Source organism: Chanodichthys erythropterus, chromosome 4, assembly GCF_024489055.1.
Source record: "Chanodichthys erythropterus isolate Z2021 chromosome 4, ASM2448905v1, whole genome shotgun sequence".
Taxonomy (NCBI): domain Eukaryota; kingdom Metazoa; phylum Chordata; class Actinopteri; order Cypriniformes; family Xenocyprididae; genus Chanodichthys; species Chanodichthys erythropterus.
Genome location: NC_090224.1, coordinates 33,897,493 through 33,915,640, shown reverse-complemented (window position 1 = coordinate 33,915,640; position 18,148 = coordinate 33,897,493). Strand labels below are relative to the sequence as shown.

The 18,148-nt window shown below is 34.0% G+C and overlaps 2 protein-coding genes across 5 annotated transcripts in view; one reads left to right on the top strand and one right to left on the bottom strand.

Moving 5' to 3' along the window:
* The first annotated feature begins 3,079 nt into the window (after positions 1-3,079).
* Positions 3,080-5,864, top strand: pigc (phosphatidylinositol glycan anchor biosynthesis, class C). Its single transcript, XM_067384810.1, has 2 exons — positions 3,080-3,141; positions 4,826-5,864. Exon 2 carries the CDS (start codon positions 4,838-4,840, stop codon positions 5,717-5,719), a length of 882 nt encoding a protein of 293 aa, XP_067240911.1. The 5' UTR covers positions 3,080-3,141; positions 4,826-4,837; the 3' UTR covers positions 5,720-5,864.
* A 1,075-nt stretch (positions 5,865-6,939) lies between these two features.
* dnm3a (dynamin 3a) overlaps positions 6,940-18,148 on the bottom strand; it is a 63,180-nt gene continuing 51,971 nt past the window's right edge. For 3 of the 4 annotated variants that reach the window (XM_067384809.1, XM_067384804.1, XM_067384805.1), the window contains one exon: positions 12,975-13,300. In XM_067384809.1, the coding sequence (XP_067240910.1) occupies positions 13,147-13,300 (154 nt within the window). In that variant the 3' untranslated portion in view covers positions 12,975-13,146. Of the gene's footprint in view, positions 7,766-12,974; positions 13,301-18,148 lie in introns of those variants that run through there. The other variant, XM_067384806.1, reaches the window with a different exon arrangement.

Sequence of the window (18,148 nt, the reverse complement as noted above, 5' to 3'; positions counted from 1 at the left end):
TTTTCAGTACAAAAAATGCTAAACTTTGACAAAAAGTATTTTTTATTGTTATAATTGTGATTTCATAACATTTAGATATGAATCCAACAAAAAAAAACTTATGAAAAGATGTCTTTCAGTCAGTCAAATAGCACATAACAAATAGTGGAGCTCTGCAGCCGTCTACTGGTAAAAGTGATTTTTTTTTACTTTTAAAACTGCATTTTTCAAAAGATGGGCAAAAATCTTACACTAAACCATGTCAAATTATCCATGTTATCCCCATGAATGAAAGTTAGAAATGTGGGTCTTTTATAAAGGGAATTTTACATAAAAAGCTGTTTTTGTAAAAATATTAATTTATTTATTTATTTATATAAATTTAAAAGATACGAGAAATCCTCCAAAAACTGCACAAATATGAAGTAAAAACATTAATAAACAGAGTAAAATTACATTTGTTTTTTAAAAAGCAGTTATTTTATAACAAAATTAAATTTTATTGCCTGGGGTCTGTGGAGACCCCGAAGACCCTGAGTGTGACCCTTTTTTTTACACTAACATAAAAACAAGATATCACTCCGATTTTTTTTTTCTTTGTAGATCTAGAAAGTGTTAACAACGGTACAAAGTTTCATGTCATTTGGACAAAGAGAATATTTTTTTTTATTTGAGCAAACGTCGTTTGGGGTCTGTGCAGACCCCAAAGACCCTATAAGGGTTAATTACCCACCATATGCCTACCTAAAATGAACGTCTGCACTGACCAAAATATTTAGCACTCCACTTTATGCTTAACTTGAACAAGAAAATAATTATTTGTCCTAAAATATGAAATAAATGTCATAGAAATCATTACACCTAACTTTCTCATACATTTCGACACCTTGTTACAATACTAATTTTGTTTTAAAACAAATTATAAGTAATATATTATAAATGTATATATGTATATCCCCATATAAATTTTGCTCTATGGAATGCAAAAACTTTGAAGTTCAATATCTCAAAACTGCTCATATATATATATATATATATATATATATATATATATATATATATATATATATATATATATATATATATATATATATATACACACACACACACATCATGGACACTGTTGTATGTTCTTGACCCTAAGCACGGGTCAGTGACAGGCTGAATGGATGCTGCTCTCAGCTCTATAAATCAGTGAGGCTTTAGCAGCGCCAGTAATAACAGCAGCAGCTCAATCGATCATTCCTCAGTGGGATCTTCTTACAGTAGCCTGGGCTTCAGTGAGCCATTACAACATAGACTGAATTCCTCTTCCTTGGTGAATTTGCTTGATTTAAACAGAGTATTTTAATGGCTATTGTGTTGTTTGAGTGGAGGAACACTTGCACACACTGCTCTCTCTCTGTCTGTCTAGTGACGCTTGAGCTATTTCTGTTGTTTCTACAACAACCATCTTCCATGAGAGTCTCTGGTCCTGTGGGGATTTGCTCTCACAGTACTAATAAATTATGTTTACTGCTACTATTTTGATATTATTACATTTATTTCTGGGTTTATCATAGTTGCACTGCTTTTTAGTTTACCTTCTAAAGCTTACCTTCTTTTTTCAAAGACATTTGGAATAAAATGGCATAATTAATTATGTGGATTTATGTTTAATTATTTGAAACAGGCTTTTTAACACGGTTTCGCACAAAACTTTCGCCACCTGCTGGCGGCTTTTAGAGCTGCAAACTGTCAATTTTCAACTATAAATTTGACTAAAAGGAATTTGGTACAGTTTTTAAATAACATTATCTGAAAAATGATAGTTATATAGTGATAGTTATAGCCTGATGTTACTGTAAGGTTGTTGTTTTTTCCTTAGGTTGGTCTTATTCGATCTCCCCTCAAGACATTAACACTAAAATGATTTGTAAATGATTTTAATCCTTCATTTAAATGTGATGTGCTTTGGTGCAATAAATAATTGAAATTAGGTTAAGATGAGACACCCCAGGTGAATAAGGTAAAAAAAAAAAAAAACGAATAGATATCACCATACCCCAGCTGACTGATTACAATAAAAATTGCAAACATTTTTTTCAGAGTTTTCTAAAATGTTGTTTAAATATGCAAATGAGGCGTTATCTAATTAAATATGCACTAATTTGCATAAATTTCGTTCATACTTTTCAGTTGGCCAAGATTTCTAAAAATCCTTTCTTTGTAGGCTATTGGTCTTAAGCAATATTCTTATTTTCTGATACTGAATTTGGGATTTTCCTTAGTTGTCAGTTATAATCATCAAAATTAAAAGAAATAAACATTTGAAATATATAATTCTGTGTGTAATGAATGAATATAATATACAAGTTTCACTTTTGAATTAGTGAAATAAATCAACTTTTTGATGATATTCTAATTATATGACCAGCACCTGTGTAATACAATCTGGAATTGCACTAAACATAATGGCATATTCTCCTGGAGGACTGGAAAAGAGAATTCTTGCATAAATTGCATAAAAAGAACACCATGATCATCTAAAGTTGACTGACTAAAAGTATATTTTTATCAAACCAATTGTGAAAAAAAAAGAGATTTATTTTTATATCTAATATTTTTATTATTCTAAATAAAGTTGCTATGTGGAGAAAAATTATAATTATATATAAGTGACCAACTTATTAAAGCCTGTTTATGAAAACAAGATAAAGGTAATTTAGTGGTGTCAAATTTGCAGCGGAATAAAAAATGTAAACCTCCAGCAGAATTAAATATATGATTTGGAATAAAATTCCAACAGGATGTGGGGTTGTTTAAAAATGTTTTTATCCATTCAACTTTAAACTAATTATTAAGAGTAGAAAAATCCACTAACTCAAACCCCCCATAGTCCGATCAGCTAACACTTTTTTTTTATTATTATTATTTTTTATTGAGTTTTAAAATTCCAAACAAAGTCGACTATAATTTTGTCCAGCAATGAATAAATAAATAAATGAATCAAAAAATCCTTTCACTAAAATCTCATTCGTTGGAGGGTGCGAGGAAATGTCGGCAGATGGCGCTCTCCAGCCAACACTGCAACCGAGCTTTTGTTTTTGTGGTTCGTCACTTCCGGGTGTGCGATGGCATGACAGCAGTGGGTCAAGATAGTGAAGAAACCCAGCTGATTCTGTAAGATATTACAATTATTTTCATTTTTTGTCTAGTAGTATATGTTCGCTATGAATGATACACTAGCGCCAGCTGTTGTAGGATGAATCTGTTATTGATCATGTACAGATTGACGCGAGAAGCTGTCAGTCTCGCGCAGAGTAAACACGAACAAAGACGTTGAATTTTTATGTAATCATATTCTGATTATATATCAGTTTTATTTACACAGATGGAGATGTGTTGACGTTTTGTGACATTTAAAAATTAATCGAAAATTTTATTTCAGAAAGTAATGCCTAATGTCTAATTCAGGTTGTTGTAATTTGCTTTTATATATTTTGGTATTTATTTAGGTAAAATAGAGAGCCGAACAAAGAGGTTGATTTTTGTGTGCGTATGTGTAATCATATTATGATTTTACAGTAGGTAATAAATACTTTATTACCTCATTTATTTTTTGCTTTATAAATACATGTTTTATTCATAAAAATTAATATTTCTTAAAGTTTAGTGGCATTAAAAAATGGTTTGAAAAGAAAAAAGAATGCCTAAAAACTCTCTAAATTATTTTCAATATTTATTACCTCTTTCTAAGTTCGATTTGAGTTTTTAATCTTTATTCTTATAAATTCATTTTACATATTTTAGTATTTTTGTAAAGCCTTTAATATATTATAAAGTCTTAATTTTTTTAACGGCATTTATATAAATGTATATATTGCAAATTGCTAATAACATGTTTTAAATGGTTTTTAAAAAATATAATAATTTTAACACACTGTATTGGAAATAAATGTTGATTTTAAACAATGCTAAACATATACACTGCCAATGAAAAGTTTGTAATCGTTAAGATTTTTAATGTTTTTGAAAGAAGTCTCTTCTGATTAAAAAATACAAAAAAAAATAATAATATTGTGAAATATTATTACAATTTAAAGTAACTGTTTTCTATTTGAATATATTTTAAAATGTAATTTATTCTTGTGATGCAAAGCTGAATTTTCAGCATCATTACTCCAGTCCTCAGTGTCACATGATCCTTCAGAAATAATTCTAAGATGATTTTTTTGCTCAACATTTTTAAAAATATTATAAATTCTTAAATATATATTAAAACAATGTGTTTAATAATGATAAAAAAGTACACTTCTGTAATATACTTAAAGTGCTCTATTTTCACGCACTAATTTTGCACTTAATATACTAAAAATTCTTCTTTAGTACTTCTTAAGATCATCTTAAGAACATCGAAGTGTACTCAACTGTGCTATTTTGAGACAGCATGAAATATGAACTTAAATGTGCTTTTAATATACTATCTCTATTTAAAAAAAATTAGATATTATAGTAAATTTGAGCCCATAGTGTACTACAAGTGGTAACTAAATATATTTTTAAATACAGAGATAGATTATTAAAAGCACATTTAAGTTCATATTTCATGCTGTCTCAAAATAGCACAGTTGAGTACACTTCGATGTTCTTAAGATGATCTTAAGAAGTACTAAAGAAGAATTTTTAGTATATTAAGTGCAAAATTAGTGCTTGAAAATAGAGCACTTTAAGTATATTACAGAAGTGTACTTTTTTCCCACCTGGGCTGTTTATTTGAAAAAGCTTGTAGTATAGTCATATATCTAGTATATGTTTTGATATTGATCAGGCACCAGCTTTAAGTCATTATGTTGTGTAATGTCAGTTTTGACAGGTGATGGGGGCAGACAGCGGTCCGGGAGCTCCTGCAGCTGTCCCGTGGCGTAAAGTGCTGTATGAACGCCAGCCTTTCCCAGACAACTATGTGGACCGGCGTTTTCTGGAGGAGCTGCGGCGCAACATCCGTGTCCGTCAGTACCGCTACTGGGCGGTAGTGCGAGAGACGGGGCTCATCGCACAGCAGGTGTCCTGCGTGGCTGTCGTTCTCACATTATGGTCTTATATGGAGCAGGGAGACCTGGAGCCATCCGTGGTGTTGTGGGTCTGTCTGGGCTGTGCTCTGCTGGGCTACGGCCTCTACGAGATCCTGGGAGACGCTCGTGTTCGGGAGCGCACACGCCTGGCTGACCTGCAGAGCGCCACCATCTTCCTGGCATTTACCTTTGGGTTCTCTCCTGTGTTAAAGACTCTGACCGAGTCGGTTAGCACGGATACTGTGTACGCCATGTCAGCCGTGATGCTCCTGGCTCACTTGGTGTCCTTCCCGTACGCTCAGCCCAGTCCGCCGGGCAGTCTTTCCCTCAACGCGGCTCTTTTCGGGTCGGTGTGCCTGGCGTCCCGGCTGCCTGGCGCCCTGCATACCTTCACCATGCTGAGCTGCGCCCTCCTGGTGTTCGCTCTCTGGCCCTGCCTGCTGCACCGCATGCGGGAGAAGGCGGAGTGGAGCTTCCCGTGGGCAGCGGTGCTGGTGTGTCTGGCTGGAGTCGGGGGTCTGGGTAGCCTGTGGCCAGAGGGGGCGCTGCTTCTCTCTCTGGCTCTGATAACGTTAACATTACTCTGTCCACTGTCACTAGTCCTCCTGCAGAGGCACAAGGACAATATCCACGGTCCTTGGGACGAGGCGGAGATCAGAGAGGACCTGTCCCGCTTCCTAAACTGAAACTGTCTACGGGATTTAAAGGGACATTTTACCTAAAACCAAAATCTTGTCATCATTTAGTCACCCTCAAGTTGTTCAAAGCCTGTATGAATTTCTTTCTTGTGCTGAACACAAAAGAAGATAATTTAAAGAACCAAACAGTTGAAGGTCAATGGGGTCCATCAACTGTTTGGTTACCAACATTCTTCAAAATATCTTCTTTTGTGTTCAACAGAAGAGAGAAATTCATACAGGCTTGGAACAACTTGAGGGTGACTAAAATGATGACAAAATTTTCATTTTTAGGTGAACTGTCCCTTTAAAGTCTGTTTTTAAATGCTACTGAGAGTCTTTTGCACTTTGATTAAAGGGATAGTTAACTCATTTACTCTCTTTTATGTCTTTCCAAACCTGTTGTGTAGAACTCAAAAGAAGATATTTTGAATATCTTTTGATCCACAGAAGAAAAGTCACATGGGTTTTGATCGACATGAGGGTGAGTAAATAATGACAGAAATTATGTTTGTGGGTGAACTATCCCTTTAAGCTCAGGGATGAATAAGAACTGTTATTGGGAAATTATATCTCATTTTGCCAATGTTAAAGTTAACTATTAAATGAGTGAATCTCTTTAAAACATGTCTAGGTCACATTAAATGAAATATGAATTTATGTTTTACTTAAAGTCTAAGACAAATAAATAATTCCCGCACACAGCTATAGCTTGCACATTGTATTTTAATGCTACATTACAGTCACGTGACCTTCATCGGCCAACGTTTTGGTGCCTGATAAAGATTGCACGAACGAAATGTTGTGTTAAAATATGATTCGCAAGCTAGCGCAGTGTTCTTCTGTTTATTCATGCACACATGCTTATAGGATTTACAAAGGATTTTTTTGTTTTGCCAGGAAATGAGGATCAAATCTTAATGGTCCTAAAAAAAGATTTCGAAAAATTAAATTTTTATAAGCCAAAATATTTAATTTTAGTGTTTGATCCAGACATGTTTTCTGATATTGGGAGTAGGGAGGTTTTTTAACAGTATTTATATAAATGTATATATTGCCAAATTGCTAAATGGTTTTAAAAATACTACAATTTTAACACACTGTATTGAAAATAAATGTTGTTTTTAAACAATGTTGAACATATATAATTATAATTGTTACAAGCCCTTTAGATTTACTTGAATGGAGGTGACAGAAAATCCATTTAATTGTGGAAATTGTTGTGGACACAACTGTTGACCACAAGATGTCAGTCTTCTACCAGTCCCAGGCATTGCTGCTGCAGCGTTCATGTTTTGTTCATCTGAAACAGCACAGCAGCAGTCGGCAGAACATTTCTGCCAGTGTTCAGTTGAAAGAATGTACAGTAATAAGCCTTTTTTAAGTGTCATTTATAACTGACAGAATGAGAGCTTATATATGAACATTCTGTGTGACATTGCAATAAAGCTGCCAAATTAAAGCATTCTATGTAAGTTATGTAAATGAATGCAGTTAATTAAGTAACACTAATGCTTGCTTGTCAAATTTCACATTTTGAAGAAAACGAGAGTTATGTTGGAAACTCGCACCACAAGCTGCATTAAAATGAGATATAAATCACGTCCGTAACACAAATGGTGTCAGAAATTGGCTTAGGGGTTGGTTAAAATCACTGTCATGAACAATAGTGACTGCGACGCTTGCTTTCGTAAAGACCGCTAACTACTGGAAAGTGTTGGACTTCTCAAGCACGCAGTATTTACAAAGTCCAAAAATGCTTTTTATTTAAGCCTGAAACTCACACACATTGCAAACATCAACATATGTACAGAACAGGAACAAACCTCTGCGGAGTGACAGCGTACTGCTCAGTCTGTGAGCAAAAAGACCATCTGGAGATGAGGTTTGCTAAACCTAAACCTGTTTGGATGGTTTTCCACTGTGTCTAAGATTTGAATCTTTGCTGTCTTCTTGACGAAAATTCAAGCAGATGGTTGTTGGTGCTTTTTCTCTCACAGGTGGGCATTTGGGTCTCAGTGTGGGTGTTGAGTGGGCACCGCCGGTGGCTGTCTCCTGCAACACATTAGACATAACCTGAGCCGTCAGAACACACTCCCATAGGTCAGTGCTCACAGCTCTGCCAATTCAGCTAATGGAAATAACAACAATCTCCCATAAACTGTTCTGCTTCAGATAACTGCATATGTTTACAATTGCCTGCGAGTGTGTTTTGTTTTGGGAAAATGAAAGCGAAATGAACACAAATGGCCAGATCACATCAACGGGACTGAACAGAACACAAAAACGAAATTTTTCTTTAGATGGGTTACAAATGAATACCAAACAAACCTGCTGATTAGCTGTAAATCTGCAGAACAAAAAACACAAAAGAATTCTTAAAGGTTTAGTTCACCTCATTATTTTCTCAATCTCGTGTTGTTTCACATCTGTAAGACTTTCGTTCATCTTCAGAACACAAATGAAGATATTTTTAATGAAATCTGAGAGCTTTCTGTCCCTCCATAGAGATCTAATGCAACTACTACTTTCGAGGTCTAGAAAGGTTGTAAAGACATCATTAAAGTACTCCATGTGACTACAGTGGTTTAACCTCAATTTTATGAAGCGAAAAAAAGAAAAAATGTATAAATTTATTTACAAAAATATTGATCTGCAACGCGCCTTCATGAGAGCATCATGACGCATGCGTTTTGTGTTCATGCACCAATACAATGCCCAAGTGCAAGTGCTAAATTATGCTTTTTTGCTCAAACAAAGCACTTGCATCGCTTCATAAAAGTTGGCAATTGTGTTGGATCTCTATAGACATTAAAAAAAACTCAGATTTCATTCAAAAGTATTATTAAGTTATTAATGACAGTATTTTCATTTTTGGGTGAATTAACCCTTTAAGGAAAATTCATAATTGTAAATAAAATATTATCCCCCCCGGTTTCACAGACAAGACTTAAGCTATTCCTAGACTAAAATGCATGTTTGAGCTGTTATAACTGAAAGGAACTTGAACTGACATATTTTAAGTCAGTGTCATTGTTTTGTCTTAAGATGCACACCAGTAATGTGTTTTTTCTAGTTTATAAAAGCTACTTAAATATCCTAATTGAACTAAGGTCTAGTCCTGGCTTAGGCTAAACCCTCTGTGAAACCGGGCCCAAGAATTCTAACTTTTTTTCTTAAAAAGTGATTATTCTTGCTTTGAGATTGTTTTTCTGGTAAAACTTTGCATTAAGATTCAATTTGTTAACTAACTAATAGTACTACTACTAGTTATCATGAACAAACAATTCACACTACTTTTACAACATTTATTAATATAGGTTAAGGTTAGTTTTTTGACATTTGTAATGTTAAAAAAGATTTCTATTTTAAATAAAAGTTTTCTTTTGAACTTTCTTTTCATCAAAAAAAAAAAAGTATCATGGTTTACACAAAAATATTAAGCAGTACAACTATCTTTATCATCGATAATATTAAGAAATGTTTCTTGAGCAGCAAATCAGCATATTAGAATGTTTTCTGAAGGATCATGTGACACTGAAGACTGGAGTAATGATGCTGAAAATTCAACTTTGATCACAGGAATAAATTATATTTAAAAAGATATTCCAATAGAAAACAGTTATTTTAAATTTTAATAATATTTCACAATATTGCTGTTTTTACTGTATTTTTGATCAAATAAATGCAGGTTTGATGAGCAGATCAGACTTTCAAAAATAAATTCAAATCAAATCTTTTTTTAAATAAAAATCTTACCAAACTCAAATGTTTGAACGGTAGTATATACAAATAAATTGTTTCCAATAATATATTTTAAAGGGATAGTTCACCCAAAAATGAAAATTTGATGTTTATCTGCTTACCCCCAGGGCATCCAAGATGTAGGTAACTTTGTTTCTTCAGTAGAACACAAATGATGATTTTTAACTCCAACCGTTGCCGTCTGTCAGTCAAATAATAGCAGTGATTGGGAACTTGGATCAATAAGAGTCGAAAAACCTTGCATAGACAAATCCAAATTTAACCCTGCGGCTCATAACGACACATTGATGTCCTAAGACACGAAACGATCGGTTTGTGTGAGAAACCGAACAGTATTTAAGTCATTTTTTACCTCTAAAACACCATGTCCAACTGCGTTCAGCACTCGCTTAGTAAGGTCTGATCACGCTCTGACAGCAGCAGTGATGTCTCGCGCTTAAACTTCAATGAGTGCTAGACATTACTGTCGTTGTCAGAGCGCGATCAGACCTTACTAAGTGAGTGCTGAACGCAGTTGGACATAGTGGTGTATTAGAGGTAAAAAATGATATAAATACTGTTCGGTTTCTCACACAAACTGATCGTTTCGTGTCTTAGGACATCAATGTGTCGTCACGAGCCGCAGGGTTTAATTTGGATTTGTCTATGCAAGGTTTTGCGACTCTTATTGATCCAAGTTCCCATTCACTCCCATTATTTGGCTGACAGACGGCAGATAGCAGATAAACATCAAATTTTCATTTTTGGGTGAACTATCCCTTTAACAGTATACAGTAGTATATTTACAAATTATCATTAACCTAAAGTTGTAAAAAAAAAAAAAAGTGTTCATTGTTTAGTCATAATGTGTAATTAAAGGGGTCAAATTATGCTTTTTAATGTTTTCCTTTTCCTTTAGTGTGTAATGTATCTGTATAAGATCTGTAAAGTTACAAATCTCATAGTCTCCCACAAAAAAATGATTTCTTCAATCTAGAGAACACTGACCCAGACCTGCCTAAAACGCTTGGATTGAAGTCCAGATATTACTTCCTCAAATGACTATGTCACATATTAGCATAAATACCCACCCAAAGAGAGAATGCTTCAGTGAACTGTAGTGTTGTCGTCATGTCGCAGACACACTGTGCGTTTGGATGCGAAAGCATAATCTCTTTGTTAGAAATCAGTGGTTAATATTTATTTATAAAGCTGTTCCTCAGCAGTACAAGCCAAAAGTTTGATTGTGCACATTGCATTTTACAGAGGACGGCTTCCTGAACCTGGGAGAGTTCAATGCCGGCTGCACACAAAGACCTCTGTGAAATGTTCTGCTCAAGTCATGCTTGCAAAATTTGGCTTCGATGGATCGGCCTGATCATCTGCATTTTCAGAATCCAACTTGGGCTCAAACTGATACGGTAAAACTGACTACATTATTAACTGTGTGTTATCTTACATGGCTCTGTGGAATACTTGATTCTGATTGGTCAATAGCATCATCCAGCGGTATGTTATCCCCCGATAACAACCGGTAAAAACAGATAACACAGGCTCATGCGGGTAACTGAAGTCAGCGCCTTATGCTTGCTAGAAACGTTTTTTCCTCATGGAAGTTTTGCGTTTGGTGAGCTAATATAATATTAATATAAATATTAATTAATTACGCAGCTGCTGCCATTTTGCAATGATTGTTTTGTACACTGTAAAGGATTATAAGATAACAAATATCAGTATCTCTTATCCCCATAATTATTTATGTAATATGTAATATGTAATATGTAGTATGACTGTACCGTATCTCTTAAATGTCCGTCTAGTTTGAACTTGCCGCTTGCTAGCAACTTTCTTCGCAGAAGCTTTGAGTTTAAAGACCTAATAGAATATTTCAACTCAAGTCAATATTTCATGTCTAATTATTTACTTGGCAGGTAACTATGTAATAAGCGGGATAATGTACATCCAGCCAGTTGTTATCACAGAATAAACCCCTTCAGAGTGGCCTGATCACTCTGTCTGGGTTTATTCTGTGATAACAACCAGCTGGATGTACATTATCCCTTACGTAAAGCCTTGGAATTGTTTCGGTGAGTTGCAGAGAAGCAGATGACGGCGGTTTATTAACATAGACTAGAATACAGTCAACGGGAAGCAACAACACACCTTACCAAGACGAGAACCGACAATGAACTGAAAAACACAGGGAGTATAAATACACAGAGAACATAATGATAGACACCTGAACGTAATCAGTAACAAAGGAGACTAACTACAATGCAATTAAGACTAAATAGAACTGAAGCACAGGAAACAAACACATGGGAATAAAACTAACGCAAAACGTAACAAACCCCTAACAGGAAGCTGAAGATCGTTATTATGGTAAAGGAGTGTTACATTTCCGACACATGTTTGAGATGTTAGGGCAATCACAACGCACTGGGTCAGCTGGCTGATCACTCTAGGATTTTCGACAGGAGGGGCTTTGTAAAAATCTGTGCATTTCAGACAGACTGGAAATAGAGGTACTGCTATAATGTACAGTATATGAAAATATGTGAGTTTTTTTTTTTAACATTAAAGCATGTTAACCTATTCTACACTCTGAAATGTAATTCAGGGGACCTGTTACCACAACTTAAGGAAATGCATTTTAAATAAACCTTTTAATTTGCAAACATTTTGTTGAGTTCTGTTGACATAATAATGTTGATCAACTTAATATTGTCTGTAACTTAAACTCAAATTTCTGCGTTAATTGGCTTTTTTTTTTTTTAATTAGGTTGAAATGAAACAATGAAATGAAATTGTTACTTTCTAGTTCCCTAGTGGATTTCTAGTTCCCAGCATGCTTTGCATAGGACTGGATAAGGAGAATAAATGTTAAATTTAAGTGTTCATTTATTAGTTTTTAGTGAAGGGAAAGACCTGTTAGTGTTTAATGTTGTTCTGTTTGACATTTAAAAGAGTTTCTGTAATGTTGAAGTCTTGTGGTTACCATTGTGCTGAAGAGAAGTTAAACACTACATCGACTCTACAAGCAATGACTGCACTAATGCCAGTGAAAAATAATATCTTCTCATTAAATATACATGTTAAATAAGTTGTGATAGCATGTGCTATGACAGCTGTTGATTTGAACTGAAATATAATTGAGTAATCAACTTAAAATGTTGTGTTTATGCAAAAAATTAACTCAAAGCAGCTTGTTGAACATAAATTCACTCAAAGTTGTCATAACTCAAAAAATTGATGCAAACTGTTGCTTTAATTTTTGTTTTTGTTGTTGTTGAGCCAACACATTATTTTGTTTAGAGTGTATTACACCCAATAAACAAAATAATGAACTTTTAAAAAAAACATCATATGATCCTTTAACTAATTTAGCCTTATTGTAAAGTGTTTTATAATTAATTTTCTGAACTTTTAATAATATAAGTTTTTGCCATTCTTAAAGCAGAATTACAAATATAATACCATTGACAGGTCAAGCTAATGTTGCTGTGTTGTGCTGATCAGGATGCTCAAATAAACAAAGCTAGAGTTAGACTTTTCAATGAAATCAACTGAAAAATGACTTACTTATACTTGTCCCAACATCTTATGGTGGAACAGAAGTATTGGAACATTGAAAAATGGACGCATCACCTTTAATTAGGCCCAAAAGACCTCATTATTGTGAGCTGACCATGTTACAATTGCAGGCTACAGTGTCGGTGCGTCTTGAGTGTGTGTGTGTGTAGGGGGAATATGAGTCCAGCATTCCTGCAGAGCTGGTCCTGGAAAGATCCCTGTGGAGACGCAGGAATCTCACTCTCTAATGGAGCTGGCAGAGGGAGCCGTTCTCTGGGATGGGAAAGAGAAGAGAGTGGCTTTTATTTTTCCTGTGCTGCGGTGAGCACAGGACTGCGGTTTCACAGAAAGAAAAAGAAAGGACGGAGACGACGGAAAGAAAAGCAAAACAACGCTTGAGGAAACATGCGAGATCTTGCAGCCTGGAAATGCCAGGGGTTTACTGGAAGACAGAAAGAAACGCAGAAGTTAAAAGTACAAGAATGCACTAAACACTGCCGGGGTGTAATTGGAGGAGTGGATGAGGTGCGAGAGAGGAACGCTGCTTGATTAGATGCTGGCGGCGTCTCAGAACCGAGCGAGCTGCCGTTATAGTGCCCATAAATGCTGCTTGGGTCACCAGGTTCTGTTACTGTCCAAGAGGCCGATTCTGGTCGGGGTCACGCTGAATACTTCAACTGAAGGTTCAAATGAGTTCTGCGAAAAGCGAAGGAGAAAAAAAAAAGCGAGGGGAATGGGGGTGGAAGGAAAGAGAGGGAAAGTTGGAGAGTTGGGATGAGTGATGGTGAGAGGAAATGTGAAAAAGTGAGTGGGAGAACTAGAGAAAGGGGCGAAGGGGGGAGAAAGAGAGAGAGAGAAAAAGCAGGAGAAAAAGGGTGGAGGTCCAAACAGACCCGTTTCTGAACACAAAGGAAATGAGGCAGAAAAGAAAGAGAAAAATGGGCCAAAAAGTGAAGGTAAGGAATGAGAGAGTGAGATCACAAGGGAGAAATCGAAGAGAGTGCTGAAAGAAACGAACGCCAATGGAATGGTGAGAAAGGAAAAGATAGGTCTGTTTGTCAAAATTGCATACTGATATGACGGTTTGAACAGGAAGTTGAACATAACCCTCTTCCAGTGCTCCTTTAATGAGGTCATGCTTCTGGTTTGGTTTATTCTTGTTCATATGAAATACGAAACGTGCTAGAGATATCCAATGCAATAATCACAGAATGGTATGAAATATGAGAAGCCTTCATGTACGGCCTCTGGTGATTAGACTGACATCAAAACAAGACGAGAGCTAGAAGAAATGAGGACAGTGGAAGAGAACAGAGACCGTCTGCACTGAAAATGGGGAATCAAATATGGAAAACACATTTTCAACAAGACCTCCACCCATCTGTGAATCTCGCTCAGAAATGTCCAGATCATGTTCCATGCCCAAATCCAAAGAAGAAAAATAAATAATTTTGGTAAAAAGGAAATGAAGTCTATTTTTAGCATCATTAACATTTTTATGAATTGACAATTCTTATTAAAGAAAATGATAAATACATCAAAAGATTATAATTATATTATAATATGAAATCTTATCATAAGATGTATATATAAATAAATATGTATAATAATAAATGTATACAAATTAATAAATAAAAATAACAATATCAAATTTTAATAGTTACATTTGTAATCGTATAAAAATATGTAAAATAACATTTTGTATTTTTTTCTTTTGCATCGTGACATCTAATTCTCATTACTAAAAAGGATTATAAACAAAATATAAAAATACTATCAACAGTATATTAAATATACAAAAATATTAAATAATTTATAAAATAAAAAATTATATAAATGTTATATATAATTTTGTTTATTTAAATGAAAATGAAATTGTGTGTGTGTGTGTGTATTTATATATACAGTTCAGTCCAAAAGTTTGGAACCACTAAGATTTTTAATGTTTTTAAAAGAAGTTTCATCTGCTCACCAAGGATACATTTATTTAATTAAAAATACATTAAAAACAGTAATATTGTGAAATATTATTACAATTTAAAATAACTGTGTACTATTTAAATATATTTGACAAAGTAATTTATTCCTGTGATCAAAGCTGAATTTTCAGCATCGTTACTCCAGTCTTCAGTGTCACATGATCCTTCAGAAATCATTCTAATATGCTGATTTGCTGATCAATAAACATTTACGATTATTTTCAATGTTGAAAACAGTTGTGTACTTTTTTTTTTTCAGGATTCCTTGATGAATAGAAAGTTCAAAAGAACAGCATTTATCTGAAATACAAAGCTTCTGTAGCATTATACACTACCGTTCAAAAGTTTGGGGTCAGTAAGAATTTTTATTTTTATTTTTTTGAAAAGAAATTAAAGAAATGAATACTTTTATTCAGCAAGGATGCATTAAATCAATCAAAAGTGGCAGTAAAGACATTTAGAATGTTACAAAAGATTAGATTTCAGATAAACACTGTTCTTTTGAACTTTCTATTCATCAAATAATCCTGAAAAAAAATATTGTATGCAAATATTTTGTACAATTGTACACATTAAATGTTTCTTGAGCAGCAGATCAGCATATTAGAATGATTTCTGAAGGATCATGTGACACTGAAGACTGGAGTAATGATACTGAAAATTCAGCTTTGCATCACAGGAATAAATTACTTTGTCAAATATATTAAAATAGAAAACAGTTATTTTAAATTGTAATAATATTTCACAATATTACTGTTTTTACTGTATTTTTAATTAAATAAATGTAGCCTTGGTGAGCAGACGAAACTTCTTTAAAAACATTAAAAATCTTAGTGGTTCCAAACTTTTGGTCTGTACTGTATATATAAATAATTAATTCTCACTCCTATAAAAAGAATATTATAAAATTACAAATTATAATAATACAAATTATCATAACATTAAATATTTTAATATGTTAATTAAAATAATTTATATTTTCATCTAAAATGTAATTTAATATAAATGTAAAATGTATGTATATATGTATATATATACAATAAAAAAATAATAATAAAGTGTAATACAATCAAAATCATCCAGACACCGTGATTTTTTAAATTAAAGTCAGGATGGCATGATGTTTAATTAAGTTGCCGTAGAACGTCTTTTCAAAAGATGTAATATAAGTGTAAGGTGTCCCCTGAATGTGTCTGTGAAGTTTCAGCTCAAAATACCCCATAGATTTTTTAAATTAATTTTTTTAACTGCCTATTTTGGGGCATCATTAACTATGCGCCGATTCAGGCTGCGGTCCCTTTAAATCGCGCGCTCCCTGCTCCCAGAGCTCTTGACTATAAAACAGTGCATAAACAAAGTTCACACAGCTAATATAACCCTCAAAATGGATGTTTACAAGATGTTCGTCATTCATGCCGCATGCATGCTTCAGATCATGTGAGTATAGTGTTTATTTGGATGTTTACATTTGATTCTGAATGAGTTTGATAGTGCTCCGTGGCTAAAGCTAACATTACACACTGTTGGAGAGATTTATAAAGAATGAAGTTGTGTTTATGAATTATACAGACTGCAAGTGTTTAAAAATTAAAATAGCTCTTGTCTCTGTGAATACAGTAAGAAATGATGGTAACTTTAACCACATTTAACAGTACATTAGCAACATGCTAACGAAACATTTAGAAAGACAATTTACAAATATCACTAAAAATATCATGATATATCATGGATCATGTCAGTTATTATTGCTCCATCTGCCATTTTTCGCTATTGTTCTTGCTTGCTTACCTAGTCTGATGATTCAGCTGTGCACAGATCCAGACGTTAATACTGGCTGCCCTTGTTTAATGCCTTGAACATGGGCTGGCATATGCAAATACTGAGGTCATACATATTAATGATCCCGACTGTTACGTAACTGATTTGCCTGTTCTTCGGAGGTCTTTTAAACAAATGAGATTTACATAAGAAGGAGGAAACAGTTTGAGACTCACTGTATGTCATTTCCATGTACTGAACTCTTGTTATTTAACTATGCCGAGGTAAATTCAATTTTTGATTCTAGGGCACCTTTAAACACTAACTTGAAGTATAATTACTTTTTAGTTTAAATACTATATCTTTTTTTGGGTGGTGAATATATGACTTTTTGACAGTTTTTGTACCTACAAAGTAGCTACATACTTTCACTGAGGTGTTCCTTCAAATGTAAATATGTTTGCCTGTGTGACTGAGCAATGACATCTGTTGAAGTTAAAGTTCTTTTTCCCTTCACACTCAAGACCACATGTTCATGTTGTGTGGAGACAGCAGTTTCTGTGATCTAGTGCTGTAGTTTTGGGACCGGTGAGCACGTGGTCTCATCTATCATGCTTATGAAGGTAGGTATGCATATATATCACAAAGAGTTCTGGTCTCTGAGCGCACCGCTTTGAGACTAATCCTAAAGACGGATCCAAGAACAAGCCTCGCTCTTGGGACACAGAGAGTCCTATTAGTTGTGTTCAGTACGAGCATAAATCCCAACATTTGGGAAGGATAGCAGAACTAGCGGATCTTAAATAGTTATTTAACAATCACATGCTGCCATCAAGTCATGCCAGAATGATCGTTTTTATGAGACAAATGAATATGAACGTCACCACAATGCCATAATTACCAGTGGGAAACTCTGTAGCCGGTTGCAGCAAAACCCTTAGGTTCAGAAACCCTATAGTGATAATACCCTATAATTATAACTAAACTGTTTTCTTAACTTAAGGGGTTTGTTGTAAATGAACGCTTTCTGACTTTTGGATTTGGGGGTGTGTGAATAAAAAATCATGGTGGAAGCAATTTTACATTGATCATAAATAATTTTTTGTTGTATAAAATGCATTAAGCACCAGTTAAGCCCAAAGTATACATCAGTTTTTTATGTGTACAGTTATTAGTTTGTCCAAAAGGTTTCATTGTTTCACCTTTACACAAAGAAATTATATTTCCTAATATATGAATGATCAATATATTCAATGATTTAACGGTATATTAGAAAATATACAGATTAATATATTGTGTAAATATATTACAATTTATATTGAATAATAGGAATTGCTGCTTTCATATATTGAAAAATATTTGACAATATATTTACTTGTATATC